The sequence below is a fragment of the Epinephelus lanceolatus genome, chromosome 5, assembly GCF_041903045.1.
Source record: "Epinephelus lanceolatus isolate andai-2023 chromosome 5, ASM4190304v1, whole genome shotgun sequence".
NCBI classification, from domain to species: domain Eukaryota; kingdom Metazoa; phylum Chordata; class Actinopteri; order Perciformes; family Serranidae; genus Epinephelus; species Epinephelus lanceolatus.
The window spans coordinates 31,038,364-31,053,587 of NC_135738.1; the positions used below are offsets into that span (position 1 = coordinate 31,038,364).

The following is a 15,224-nucleotide window of genomic DNA, read 5'->3' on the forward strand; positions in this document are numbered from 1 at the left end:
TGTGTGTGTGTTGTTTATTGCTCTTTTGTAACGTCAGGGATCCCTTGCTAATTTAAATTCATTTCCTGGAGTCAGTTTTGATTATAATGTACAAATTTGCAGGCAGACATGTACAATACGGACACTGTGCTTGTTTGAAGTCTGAAGGATTTCATTACAAACATTCTGTTGAAAGTGCGGGTTTTATTTGTCTTCAAAGACTGAACAGAACTTTCTCATCAAGCAAGTCAATTCATGGAATGTAGTTCTGACCAGTTATGGCCTCACATGTACCACATGTTGATAAATAGAAAACTGGGAAATCAAAATGTAATGAAACATCTCCTGAAACTTTTGCACTATGCTACACCCACAGACTGAAAATCTTTCTATGTTAGATGTGTTATTCCTAAATTAATTAGGTTATCCAAACAGGTATCCACAGATTTGAAAGGCACATACACACCATAATTCATACAATGTATAAAATGGACAAAACAAGAACTAGCAGTAGACAAATATGGCACATAACATGAGATAATACACTGAAAACATTCTCATTACTGTGCTATAATCTGCAGCAGCATTAAGAACAGAGCTGCCGTTAAAGGCAACGGACAATCGATCACAATTAGTACAGTGGACACAAAGATGTAGCAAAATAAAGAAAATAAAAACAGATGCAAATGGATTTGTCTCTGATCAGCAGAGGACACACACACACACAGCTGAGGCTTCTACTGTAGAAAAATAATCTTGTCCATCTAGACTGATGTGTGAGTATCAAAAGGCAGCATGGCAAAGAAAGCGATCACTGTTACAGTACAGCTGTGACACCAGCTGACCTTTTCAAAATTGCAGTCGCTCGCGTAAATGCTACAAATTCAAACTGAAGTTATTAGATGTTGCAAACACTTCAAAGCTGTGGGGATGTTACATCGTTGTTTCTGAAGGATGGAAACCAAAAAGACACGTCCTGCAGGAGCACTATGAGCAGACATTCTCTCTCTCTGATGATGATGATGATTGCTTTGTCGTGAGACGTAAAGAAACACAATATCCTTTAGGTGTCTGTCGTTACATCCAGTTTACGAGTTGTTTCTCCCTGAACGAAGCACATGTTTCAGTGCAGTCTGCTGCTTGAGATCCTCTCTTCACACACCCTCCTCTGCCCAGGCACACACTCCCCTCATTTTATGGTTCCCATGTTGTGAACCCTGATCTGCCGATCTCACAGTGAGGGTCACTTTGAGGCAGGTTCAGTCGGGGTTGAGCCATCTGCAGTACTTCCCGCTTTGGAAGCTTCCTCTGGTGGAAGAAAAAGCAACCGAGTTATTTCTGAGATGAAGACAAACTGACTCACCCATCATTAATCAGTATACCAGCCATCTATGTAAAACCATCTACAAAAACCCTGTATAACAGGGCGGGAGTGTCAGAGGCTTTGGATAATTAAAGGTCTCAATTAATCATCTCAACATCATCTAACCTTTATCTTTCTTCTCCTGAGTCTCCTCGGCTGCAGTCTTGTCTGCTCTGAAGAAGATCCGGGCGCTGCTTAATGAGAAGTGGAGCAGCTCAAACTCCTGAAGTGAGAGGAAGACAAAGAGGTCAGAGTGAACGATTCTTACACATCTGGGGTTTTCAGGCGCGGACGGAGAGACAATAAGAAGCTAGTTATTGTAGTATGGGCTGCTGATTGGGCCCTCTTATCAGCAGTCAGCAGCAGCATCTGTGCAATTTAAGTACTTTAAAACCCACGAGCAGCAATTTGCATCAAAGATTATGTTCCTTTCCTGAGTCACATCTGAACACAGACATGATACACATTTTTTGGATTCAGTTTGACCTCCACATCCCAAGGCTATCACCCACGTCCATCCTGCATAAAGTCCATAAATCTGCTTCAAGATGTTCCTTGAATCAGAACCTGACTGAGAATCATCACGTTTTCTTCAGTATCCAAGTCATTAAAAATAACAGTAGTCTGTACATCCATGGACACATTGCAAACAGGAACCAGTAGCTAATTCGGCAGCCATTTTATGCTGACAATTCGTTGAATCCACGGCAACATTATACTTCCTGTTAAAGGCATATTTCACCTAAAAAAAAAAGACAATTTATAAATCAATTAATCATGCTGTGCTACATTGAAATCCTGAAGAAAACTTTGGTTTTCTCGCATGCATCCTCGGAGAACACAGAACATACTGATTCACTGGGGACCACGTTCAACAACAGCAAAATTATATCAAAACATCTGTTTACAGACTCTCACACAACTCATGCGGTGTAATACAAGTCTCATTTATCCAGTCGTATGCTCAGTACTTCCCAAAAACATGAATTTTTGCTAAAATCTTCCTATTTAAAACTGAACTGAAACTATAACTTTTCTATGCCCTCTTCAAAGCCAGACTCCAGTACTAAGTTTTTTTTAGCAAGGAGGAGGTGGAGGCATACATGGAAGACAAAAGTTTTTTCATCTCAAACATCTCTCAGTAACACAGGTTGAAAGGGGGGTGTTTGTTGTGTGCGTACATGTGGGTGTGTCTTCCACAATCCAACAGGGACTGTACCTGAAGGTAGATGTCCAGCCTCTTCTGAGTGAGGTTCATAGTTTGCAGTAACTTCTCATCCTGGCTGGCCGACTGGACGCTCTGCTCCTTCACCACAGCATTCATCTCCCTCTTGTACTTGTCTCTGACGGCCTGGAACCAGTGCAGAGAGTCAAACTCCAGATACTGGTCCAGCAGCTTCAGGATGTACGCCACACCTGTGAGAGCGAGACACAGCAGCAAGAGAGAAGGGGAGAGTAAGTCGACAGTCAAAAAGCAGAAGTGTAGAGCACTGAGCTGATGTTTGGTAAATACTTATGGCTTAAACCCACTCACCCATAGCAAAGCCATCATCTGTGAAAGCAGCTCCAGATTTGTTTTTCTTGTTGAGTTTCTCTTTGCAGCTGATGGAGTGCTCCACAAAATTCACCGTCTACGGGAGAGATTTGTTGTGTGTAAATTACTGAAACTACTGCATAGATGCTGAACAGTCAAGAAAAATTAAAACACTGCAGAGAGACAAGGTAAACACAAACACATAGAAAGAGAAAAAGAGCGTGACACAAATAACAGGTCTTCACACTGACCAGTGGGGGTACAATCATGTAGAAGTTCCTCAGGTGCATATTCTTGGCACTGCGAAACTCAGGCGCAAACACAGCCACCAGCATCTTGAAGTACTCCGTCCCTTCAGCAGAGTTGCTGGTCAGATCTCCCAACACTGAATCCAGGATGCTGGAAGTGACATGCACAACATTTAACAACAACTGTGCAAACAACAGGTGATGTTTCTTTTTACATATCTCTCACTTTGGTGCACTCTGCAGGTGTAAAAATGGAAATACAGTGAAAGTATCTTTACAATATTTCATCACAGAAACAACTGAAGCACAGCTGTTTGTCTGTGCGTGACAGAAATATTAAACTGAAACTGAATCATACAGTTTAACACCGACTGGAGCTGACGCCAGACTTAAAACAACCCCAGTCCAAAATACACCAAAATAATTTTTGACTCTAATAACAGAAATAAGGCCATGCTAGACAAATTTTTATATATATAATAATATATAATTTGGAGAAATACGGCAGGGTTTTCAAATGCCCTACCTGGCAGCTCTCTGGGTCTCCTCTGAAAGTCCCTCCTCCTTCACCAGCTCCTCAAAGTTGACTATATCCTCCAGGTCAGGGACGAACCTGGAGGGGACACAGACACAAAAACACACCTGTGAGATATGACAAAAACACACTTCAGTGTACATGAGTGTGGCGTCATAAAGATAAGGAATTTAAAATCTTTAACTGATAAACTTCCAGAACCTGCTCACATGACCTGTAGGTCATTAGAGGACGTTAAGGGGCCAGACCCTGGTTTATGACCAGCCTGGAAAAACTCAAGGAGGAACAACAAAATTTAAGTGCCCTCTGACAATCTAAGCAGGTCTATTAGATTTATAACCCTCTGACGTCTGGTTTTAATCAAAGACACCCCACACTGTGAGCTCATTGAAATAGAACTAAGAGCTAACATTGCAATTAAATTTAGATGAACTGATATGTTATGTGTAACTAACCATCCATTTAGAAAATAGTGATGTTTTAAAATGAACCAACAGAACTGTCACCAAGAACTGTTAAACATACATTTAACCAAGATAAAGACGTCATGTGTTTTGACTCTGTTAGCAGCTGAGGAAACAAGAAATATATATGTTATATAAGCAGCGAACTGATCATAGCTTGTAATGAAAACAAGAATTATGTGGAGATGTCAATTCTGCCTGCAGGGCCACGTTTTCTGTACTTCCTCCTCCTCCTCCTCCTCTCAAGAGGGAGATGACAGACACAGCCCTTTGACAGCAGGAACACTGACATGTACTGATTTTATTTCATTCTTTAATGCCACCCACACAGTATATACACACACATATATATAAACATGTATGTTTACATATGTTTGCTGATCAAACTTAGATGATTGATATTTAAACTCGGCTTAATTTAGTGTTTATTGTTAATTTACTGATACTAATGCAATGACATCCTGTTTATTCATAAAAGACGTTTGGTGTCGATCAGCAGCAGAGAGCGCTATGCTTTCAAACATGTACAGAGAGAGACTAAGAAACACCCTTGATCTGGAAAAAAATGATCAAGCTCACAAACAGTTGTTCATACTGTAAATATGGCAATTATACCCCTTTCTCATCATTTTTCTCTTTCTTAAACTTTCCTTCAACACTGATTTTGTATGTTTGCAATTTACTTCTTGTATGTTCTTTGGATGTAGTATTTTATATAAGCCATTATATGTTTCTACCACACCCTCACATATACCGGTAGTTTATTATTTCATGTTATTTGTATTTATGTGTGTGAAACAAATAAACTGAAAAGTTAACTAAAAAAACATGGGAGAATTAAATTTATAGTAAACTAAGATTTGGCAGATTTAATTGATCTCCAAAGTGTCATCCCCTCCACCACCCCCACATATTAATCTCATCTTATACATTAACATAAGTAACACTGATGTATCCAGTTCATCTGGTATTTCAGAGACTTTCTCAGAGTGACTCAGCCCATGTCGTCCATATGAACATTGCATGGAAGCACAAATACACACAACCAGCACTCAAACGACTCTCTTTTACCTGATGGCACTGCTGCAACAGTGGAGGCCTCCAGAACGGATCATGCGCACATAGCCCATGGCGTTACCTGAAAGAAATCAGGGTAAACTGGTTTTGGTTTACTTTTGCAAGCAATTGGATTGCTAAGATTTAATGCCATGAACAAATCAACATTTGTGTGTTGTTCTCACCAATCTGGCTGATGAGCTGTCTGAACTGGTCCAGGTAGCTGTGTCCTTCCGGAGTGATGCCCAGCTTCCTGATGCCACGGTTAAATTTCTCCGCTCGCTCAAATGGATACTACAACAAAAAAAAAAATAAAACAACAAGTACAGCTAGGCAAGAGCTGGAGGCAGGGAGCTAAGTTATTGTGCCTGGTGATATGATATTTTTAAAACAGAAACTTGAGGAGGATTAGACAGCTAACTGGTTCCAAGAACAGCAAATCTAGAAAAGCCCTCCGCTCCCAAGGCTGGATTTACCCAAAGTCTGTGTCTGTTAATAAGAAAACTTCACATGTTCATTTGGCAGGTTCATTTAATCTTAACCACTGGATTTCAGTTTCCAGCTCCCACCAGCTGGAGCTCAACTGGTGTTACAACCATCTGAATGAAATAAAGCAGAGCATTTCACTCCTGCAATATTCACCATCTGTCCAATGTGCTTTGTTTGTGTTAACTGGTGTGGTATAATGAATAAATTTGGACAGGCACCGAGACTTTTCCTACCTTCTGATCAGACTGGTCCTTTGTTTCTCTGAAGAAGCGGATGTCCTTGATGAGTCTGGACTTAATGTGCTCGTCGTACATAAACTGACTGAAGATGTAAAACTTCTTCCGCAGGAACTGGTAGGTGAAATTCACCTGATGAAAGACGAGAGATGTGCAGCAAGTGAAGCAAAAACCCACAGATACACCAGAACAAACAGAGACGGACTAAAACACACATCACTGCTTTCTGTGTAAACTCACTGTGGTGTTCATAATGCCTGTGCCGTGGGTCCGGATGGAGTTGGCGATGTGACGGATGTTGATGGTGTTCAAGTGCTTGTTGTTACTGGCCTTCTCTATGAAGATCTGTTGGAAAGAGAAACAGTATATAATGCAGAGACATCTGCTTGGTTCAAGAGAGAGAAGGTTCACATAGAGGCAACATGTCTTACCTGGTTGTTGAGGTTGTAAAGGTAGCGTGAGACAAAGACGTGAATGTTCCTCATGATCTCCAGAACGTCCAAACCCTGTTGAGAACAAACAGGCAATCCAGTTATAATTAACTATTTATCACCTATACTTCTTTAACTAAAAATGCACTTCTATTAATGATGTGTACGGAGTAACCACAGACCTGCTCTAGGGTCTGGCTGGGCAGGTGTGCCTCCGTCATTGTGAGCCCATAGCGTTGTGTGGCGAGGTTTCTCATCTCGCTGTAGGTGGCCCAGTCATGCAGAGCGACAGTGGTTAGGTTGTAGAAAGTTTTATCCAGGTAGTGGGTCACATAAGCTGCAGGACATGAATAAGAGACAAGTAATTATGTTACACCCTTAACACCATCTTACAGTTTTCCAGCAGGTGTCAGTGTTGCGTTACTCATACTGACATGACCAGGGTTCACTTACTTCTATTATACACAGTGTACTGGTAAGAAATCACTCAGTTAAACACAGATTTAACTGTATTTTCACTGAATGAAATATTTAAACAAATGTTTTAAATTGCAACTGAAATAGTGACAGCAATCAGAGGGTGCACACCTCAGCCAAAGCTGAAAAATCCCCTAATTTGTTATTTCACTACAAAATCTTTACAAATTTTAGTCTGCATGTGAATCAGTACAAATGATAAACTAGAATTCCTGCTTCGTGGAACAAAACACAAGGATGTGATGGGATGGTACTCATTCTTTTGGGATTGGTACAGGACAGGAGTTTATTTTGTGGGAGTGTCATGAGACAGGAGTGAAAATCCACACCCGTGTCACTAATCTAGAATGTGCACCTTTGATGTGGATGAAGCGGTTGAAGAAGCGGATGGGTTTGAGGGAGAAGAAGTGCGCCAGGTCCTTCATGCCGACTTTGAAAGGGTTCCTGTCATCCAGCTTCAGGTGGGTGTGAACAGAGAGACGCAGGTCCTTCTCGATCTCCTTACACAGCTTGTCCAGCAGGTGCTACAAGAGGTAGAGGCCAGAACAAATGAGATCAAGGTTCACACATGTACACCAGAAACATGGAGGTAAATGATGTGACTGCAACACTGGAAATCTGTTCGATATGTACAAAATGAACTTAAATCAAGAGTCCTGACACTTGCACACCATAATCTCACTTTATCCTGCAACATCCTCATTTCATCTGGCTACTAAATGTCATCTGTTCTCACCTCATTGAACACGTCCATGATCTCCTTGTCGTAGCTCTCCAGTAGTTGGTTACATGACTCCATGTGTTTGGCGTGCAACATGGAGGGCACACTGTCCCGCAGCGCACTGAACATGTACTGCTCCGGCCAATCAAGGACATCAGCAAGGAAGGAGAACACCAGAGCAGCCAATCAAACACAAGCAGGAGAAAAACACAGGCAAAATTTAAAACCAAACTATACTACGCTATGCTATGCAATACAATATACTTCAGTAAATCAAAGGATCAACAAAGCAGTGAATACCAACTTCAAAAATTCATTCAGCAATGTTTCCCCTTATACTGATAAAAAAGTCCTTTGTGATCCAAGCAGAGCGTCACAGTTCTTGCTCATAAAGCATCTCAAAGAATAAGTGTGTGTGTGTGTGTGTGTGTGTGTGTGTGTGTGTGTGTGTGATCAGTGCATCAGAGGCCAGTCTGCTTACATGTATTCGTGCTGCGTCCACGGCATTGTCATATACATCATCTAGGTAGATGGGAAACACAGCTCGCTGCCAGTAAAGGAAGCTACAGTCACATTGCAGCTTGACCCTGAGGAATGAAGGAACAGTCCCTCAGTATGCCTAAAGACTCTTAAAGTAGGTCAAAGGAAACATCGACAATTTATACACAGTTCGGACAAGGTCCAACGCTAGACTCCACCAAACGATTTGGTGATATAAAGTGTTTGGCTTTAGTCTGTTCTCAATACTTCTGTGCAGGCTATTAGCAAATGAGACATCACAGCAAAAAAACTGTCTGTCTGTTAAATGAAATGTTGAAAGCTGTCTGTCACACTGGCTGCACACCAAGCAGCAGCAGCAGCATCTTAACTTCTGGAAGTTTTCTTCACTGCCTGGAGGGTTAATCACTTTGCCAGCTCTTAGCAGATGGAGCGAAAGCAGATTGTTTCATGCACTGACTAGAAGTTTTTGTTCAGTGTGATCAAAAGAAAACAAAATCCCACCTCTCGCTCAGCTCACTTATCAGATCCAGCTTTTTCAACACCAGCTGCAGTGGAAGCAGCTCCTCATCTTTGAAAGTTTTCTACGAGACAGCAAGAGATTTCAATGTCAAGCTACGAATTGGATCAAATAACAAGGAAACAGACACGTTTGTATCCAAACACAGACTCCTCCCAACGTACCAGCTGAGTGCCCACACACAGTGCCAGAGACACCACTAGGCGACGCTCCTTTGTGCTCGGTCCACTCAGAGCATTTTCTGCCAGCACCAGAGAGGACAGCACGTCCAGCCGCTGCTCACTGTACTTCTTGTCGGAGATCACCCTTTTCTTCAGGGAATTAAAACAAATTGAAGTTAGATATGTCTCCTTTGCTCCTCCACAAACTCCTCCTGTAAATACCAATAATGTGCTTTATTAACTGTTTGTATTTACCTTGGCGTTGCCGATGGCGTTGAGGGCCTGCGACTGCAGCTGCTGAGTGATGTGAGAAACAGAGTCTGCTACAACCATGGACCGCCTGTGGAATGTGTGCTCCACAGCCTGAGGGAACAGAAACAACATCCCGTGACTTGACCTTATTAGTTTCACACAAACAGACATTGGTGAAAAGCAAAGAAAAACTCAAAGGCACACACACCTTGAGTAGCTCAACCAGTCGACACAGAGCTTTGACGGAGGTCTTGGTCATGGGCCGCTGCATCGACATGTACATGTTCATGGTGGTTTTGATAATAGTGCTGATGCTGTATGCATACAGGATGCCCTGTGAGGAACAGCAAACACAGAGGGAGGGAACTGTTAGTAAAAAAGTTATATCTGGCTGTTTTTAAATGATAATCAAAGCATCTTAGGTGCATTTACAGCTGAATTTGAAGGGACAGTTTGATTTTTAGACGTGGGGTTGTATGAGGTATTTATCCCTGTTACCTGTAGTGGGGGTTTGTCAGCACACTCCCAGTTTGGAGAAGCAGGCACGTGTACTGCCACAGAAGCTAAGCAATGTACTGCTGTGGAGGGGGCATGAGCTGCAGCGATTACTCGATTAATTAATTATTGTCAACTATTAAATTAATTGCCAACTAATTTGATAATTGATTAACCAGTTTGAGAATTTTTTTAAGAAAAAAAAAAAATGGACAAAATGTGAATATTTTCTTTTTTTTCTTCACTCCTCTATGAGAGTACCCTGACTATCTTATGGTTCTGGAAGGAGTCTAGCAGCCTTGAAGAGAGAATAGATTTAGGTGCCTAAAGTATGTTTTATTGCAAAGTGGTACACTGCTTAGCAACTGTGGCGGTACTCCTGTCTGCTTCTCCAAACCGGGAGCGAGCCTACTGCCATCTACTGTAGGTGATAAACTAACTGTGGAAAAGTACCTAATACAACCCTACATAAACAAAACTGAACATCCCTTTAAATAAGAATTGGAAAACTGTGAATGCCATGTCTTGCTCTGTAGTCCTGCTGAGTCTTGTTAGAGGATAATCCTGTCAGTCCTTACCTGTACAAATACATTACACCTGCTGTTAAGGTCTTCTGCCAACTTGTCACTTTTCTGCTCCTTGGACAGGATGGACTCCATCTTCATCATCCAGGAAGTTACAAACACATAGTACGACTGAACATCCCTGAGGAAAAGAGACAACAGAAACTATGAGATTTTGCAAACCTAAAAATCAAAGTTAAACAAAATAAATGTTTTTGTCCCCGCTGACTTTGTTAGTGTCTGTGCTCTTTGCTGCAGGTAGGTGTCTCTCTGCGCTCTGATGGCCTGTAGACTCTTCTTATCCATCAGTTTAGCTGCCACTGGGACCTTAGCCAGGAGGAACGTGTCAGGAAACCAGATGATGTTTGCAGTAAGAGTAACTGCTGGAACCTACAGAGACAGGCAGACACATAAACACACATGAGGGAAATGTTTCCACATTTAGATGAGGGAGGACTGTCACAGTTAGAGAAAAAAGGCAGGCCAGGAACGCTGAGCTACCTTTTTACAGATGTCGAGCAGCGCTTTGTAGAACTTTTTGTCAACACTCCTGAAGATGTGAAAGTGAAGCACAAAGAGGCAACAGACGCCAGCATATTTATCTCTCTGGTCTATCTCTGAAGGTTCACCTGAAAACAATACAGACACACAGACATAAATCACTTTGAGGCTGCAGCAAAGTAAAGTGAAACCAGTCTATTCAAAGAAGAGAAACTGACCAATTTTGGATTCAACATTAGTGAATATGGTGCGAATGTTGAAAGCAAACTCCTCAGCAAAGGCGCTGTTTTTGGCAACAGCTACTCCTTCCCCAGGATCATCGAATCTCTGCTCCACACAGGCCTGTCACAAAGTTGTAATCATCACGAGGTTAATGCTGCTCAGAGGACACGAACAGAATATATTCACTCAAGTATTCAGTGACCTGTTCTTACAGTTGAGAAATTGATATCTGTTTGCTTATTAGCAAAAAACTAAAACCACTGACTTCTCAGCAAAACAGCTCAACCTCAGAAAGTCAATTCTAACACATAACAACAGCCTGAAAGAAATGAAGTCACCTGCAGTATCATGCCATCCAGCAGCTGTCCCTCAAGCTTGAGCAGGAGCTTTTCAAACGGTTTCAGCTTCTCTTCAGGAATGGAAAACTTTCCCGGGTTATGGTGCACAGATTTTAACAACCTTCAACAAGAGAATTAAATTATAAAAGACTATAGCCTACACAAAATACATATTAAAGGAGCTGTATACGATATTAGAGCATTAATATAGCAGCAGACAACTATTTGCTACGTAAAAATATAGTGGACTAACAGCGTCCTGAACAGAGAATGAAGACACCCTTCCTTTTGCCTGTGCTGTAATCCAAGTTCTGTTTGTTGTTGTGGTGGATGGTCGAGCTGCGGTTGCATGTTAGTCCTTCTACATTATGTGTGTACCCAACTGGCTAGCTAATCGCTACCACTTCACACTGTGCTCATATGACGATTACCTCTGATATCCGGATATCGTTTTCAGGAAAGCATAGCACTCACCCTCTGGTCCCCTCTCCATGTTGACACCATTTACTCTGTCAACACTTTTGTGGTTGTTAGCACTGTTTGTGCAACTAGCTCCGTTAGCTGTTAGCCCATGGCTCAGCCACCTGTACGTTGAGAACCGTGCACAGACGACCTCTGACTCATACATACACTCTGAATATCGTATAGAGCTCTTTTAAAGCAAGTATGATGAATAAATCTTGTACTGCTGTTTGGTTTAAAGACGTAAAATTAAGTGTAAATGCAGTAAATGTTGGCAAAAATACAAAATATCTTTCTAGAGCAAATCAATGTACTTGCATTTTAGTTAAGTTGAAAACAGCAATTTTGTAGGATATCATGTGATTAAACTGGGCTAAACAGTAATAACTGAGATGCATATTATAGCAAATAATTAGGGTCTTGCTTTGTTTGCTATTCCAAGACTATATGTTTTAGTAATTAATGACGTGACATTTTTTGATAGTTTTTCCTTAGCTGTATGATTGATTTCAATCAACTTTTATGAACCACTGAAAGTACAATGAGCTGTCTTTAACAGGGGAATGTCTTCTGTGCAAAAAATAGGAGAATTTATGAAATTTAGCATTTCCTTTTTCTCACTGGTTGCAATAGACGTGTTTGTGTGTGTGTGTGTGTGTGTGTGTGTGTGTGTGTGTGTTTACCTTTTATACATCTTCCAATGATCTTTTAGTGTGCCGTGATTTTCCATGATCTCATCGAGTGTGAGCAGAACCACTAACAACTCCCCGAGGTGTTCGTACACTATCTGCAGAGGGAACACAAAACAGGCATGGTAAGAAATATTTAGAGATAGAGAACAGAGACTGAAGACATGAAAGGAATATAATCTTAAAACCCACCTGGAAATGGACACCTGATGACTCAATGATTTTTGTTGCACCCCTGAGAGATGAGAGAAGAAATGCTTTTGTACATTTTGTTTTACGCTGACACAGAGCCAAACATGCAATAAGTACTTGAACCAGCAATGCAGTCTGTTGTTTTGTCTTCATGTGAAGTGCACAAAGGCTCTTTTGACAACATGGGTATTCGAGCCAATCTGACAAGAACACTACATTCACTGTGTAACGTTACTTGCTTCTGTGGTAGGATCTTACTTGTTGCTGTTGTAGAGGGCAGCCAGCTGATGAACAATGTTGACCACCACTTCATAACATCTTGACACAAAACAGGACAGTTCCTACCAACAGACAAAGAGAGAAACTATCAGTGTTTTCTGGGTTTCAATAAACTGCAGTATGTTATGACAGAAAAAAAAACTTTATTGGCTACCTGAAGGAAAGAGATAAATCTGCCCATCTGAATCTGGGAGTCTCCTTCAACAACGCTGGTGTCAGAGACTGTAACACAAATGCACATAAATATGTTATTTCTTAATCAAAAAGCACTGTGTACCACTGAGGGCAAACCAAAAATTGAAGTAAGTAGTGACAGCTGACAGATTACCTCCCTCTCCATAGTACAGTAAGCCATTGTAGAACTTGGTTTCAGCCTGCAAAGGAACATAAATTTAGCACACAGTAATAACATCTATTTAGAGTGATGTTGCTTAAATGTTCCTGCTGGAGTTTTAGACCTCTAGTAACACTGCAGACTTGTTTTTCTATGAGTGGGTCATTGTTTTGTTTATCTCATGCACAAGTGATGCGATACACAATCCTGCCAATGGTGTCACACTATTCCACTGATCAACAGGTGGCAGTTACACAAAATATGCAGCAACGTGCCAACAAGGGCAGGGAGGAAGACCACAAGCTGGTAAACAAAGCTGGATTTAAAATATGTTTTAGAAACTGGCTTTGCAAATGTTTTACAAGGAAGGGAATGCATTCATCACACAAGTTAGAATTCAAGGATGCACATTATATTAATCCTTCAAACTCCACAGGGCATCTTTAGGTAAGAGTAGGCAGATGTGATGAAAAACGCAAGCCAAACTAACCTCAAAATTAGCACAATGTCTTGACCATACTTACCTCATACTTGAGCTTCTTCACTTCACTGCAGAGAGCAGCATAAACTGTGATGACTTTGTTCAGCACCTGCACACAACACACAATAACAGTCATCAAAAAAGGAAAACCTTTGTGCATACAAGACCCAAAAAATGACAGACCCTGTCTTTATTTACCTTGTTGTCTGTTTTAATTAACTCCAGTAGTGATGACTGCTCGTATGGGAGAAGCTGAAAGAGAGTGGAAAGTACTGAGGAGGAAGTTGCACAAGTGTAAACTGTGGAAAAACAACGTCAGTCTTTTCACGTTTCATGTACAGCCACTAGTGTTTGGTGTTTTACCTTCAGGGCGATGGGGTCCAGAGTGAAGTCCCAAACATCTCCAATGGAGTCATCCAGAGCCTCCTCGATACCCCTCAGCTGGGAGGTGTACTCCTCCAGAAACTTGCTGTAGTTCTTCAGTTGAACCTCTGTGTGTATTTCTGTAGGGTGGAGGGTTTAATTAGGGACACTTGGGCTGATGCTGCGTTTAAAGACTCACTCTAATGTAAACATTAATGTTGTTGCAGCTAGTTAGCAGTTAACACTACCAGGCCCATTATCTTTGCTAAAATATTCAAAGTAAAGAGAGGTACCTTTTCTAGCAATTAAACTTCCGGTCTTTTTACGGCCTGCATATGAATGTTAGAGCAACAAATAGGCACATAATACACACTTAAACCCATGTCATCCACAACTGCAGGAAGCCTGACATACTCACTAGAAAACAAGACTATAGCTCATTTTGCTAACTTTAACAGAAGGAAGTTGGCGCTACACGCTGCTTTTGACATTATAAATAATATATTATGTGAGAGCTACTGTTCAAACTACTGCACTAACGTGTCGTTTAGCTGTCAAACTGCTCAGCTGTAACTGTCTGCTAACGTATGTGACTGATGTTGGTGATTAACGTTAGCAACTATGGTGTCACTTAATTATACCATTACATTACAACTGGACTGCGTGTTATGGACGTTCAGTTGTAATAAATATAGCAAAATAAATTTAAAACGTGTCCATTTGATTTGTTTGCAAGCAACTGTAACATTAGTTGCGTGCCAGCAAATAGACAGTGCCTAGTGGCATAGCATCCTGCTAGCAGGGTAAGCTAGCTCTGGAGGCTAACGTCAGTTAGCATTAGCCTGTTGCTACGTTACATTGCAGGTCAGGACCAGACGCTTTACTTACTCTGTGAACCGTCGTCAAAACGGTCAAACTCCCAGTCAGGTGCGATGGTTTCTACCGCCATAATGGTGGCATCAACTGTAACCCAAACACTGCTGTTAGACACAGGAGCTACACGGTCCCATGATCGGTCTCATGATTTTGTGAATGGGCGCTAGTGTTCATGGGAAATGGAGTCTAGAGGAGATGTCACTGGCAATGAGTAGATAGATAGATAGATAGATAGATAGATAGATATTGTTTGGGGTTTGTTCTTTCTTTATTATTTATATTTTTAAATAAAAACGGCCAATTTAGGTGTAACAACCTGCACAGGCTTTTAAAACCTGTGGTATGATAAATAAACACAACATATGGTGCTAACAAAACTACAACAACTATGCTATAATTTGGTCACAGGCCAGCACTGAACTCGCTGTGCTTAACAAATACCTGTCAAATGTGTGTATGTGTCAT

At 41.2% G+C, this 15,224-nt stretch overlaps 1 protein-coding gene across 1 annotated transcript; it reads right to left on the reverse strand.

Moving 5' to 3' along the window:
* Positions 1 to 163: 163 nt before the first annotated feature.
* On the reverse strand, positions 164 to 14,911 carry washc4 (WASH complex subunit 4). Its single transcript, XM_033634924.2, has 33 exons — positions 14,772 to 14,911; positions 13,884 to 14,023; positions 13,719 to 13,772; positions 13,564 to 13,629; positions 13,034 to 13,079; positions 12,860 to 12,927; positions 12,685 to 12,767; positions 12,427 to 12,469; positions 12,229 to 12,332; positions 11,084 to 11,204; positions 10,742 to 10,865; positions 10,524 to 10,651; positions 10,252 to 10,412; positions 10,038 to 10,164; positions 9,173 to 9,298; positions 8,968 to 9,075; positions 8,716 to 8,862; positions 8,536 to 8,615; positions 8,015 to 8,120; positions 7,549 to 7,665; positions 7,168 to 7,336; positions 6,518 to 6,672; positions 6,336 to 6,410; positions 6,145 to 6,249; positions 5,902 to 6,036; positions 5,365 to 5,473; positions 5,195 to 5,261; positions 3,651 to 3,737; positions 3,128 to 3,275; positions 2,877 to 2,973; positions 2,562 to 2,758; positions 1,469 to 1,565; positions 164 to 1,287 (listed from the first exon to the last, which is right to left on the reverse strand). The coding sequence occupies exons 1-33, from the start codon at positions 14,830 to 14,832 to the stop codon at positions 1,223 to 1,225; spliced, it is 3,516 nt and encodes a 1,171-aa protein (XP_033490815.1). The 5' UTR covers positions 14,833 to 14,911; the 3' UTR covers positions 164 to 1,222.
* Between the last annotated feature and the right edge of the window lie 313 nt (positions 14,912 to 15,224).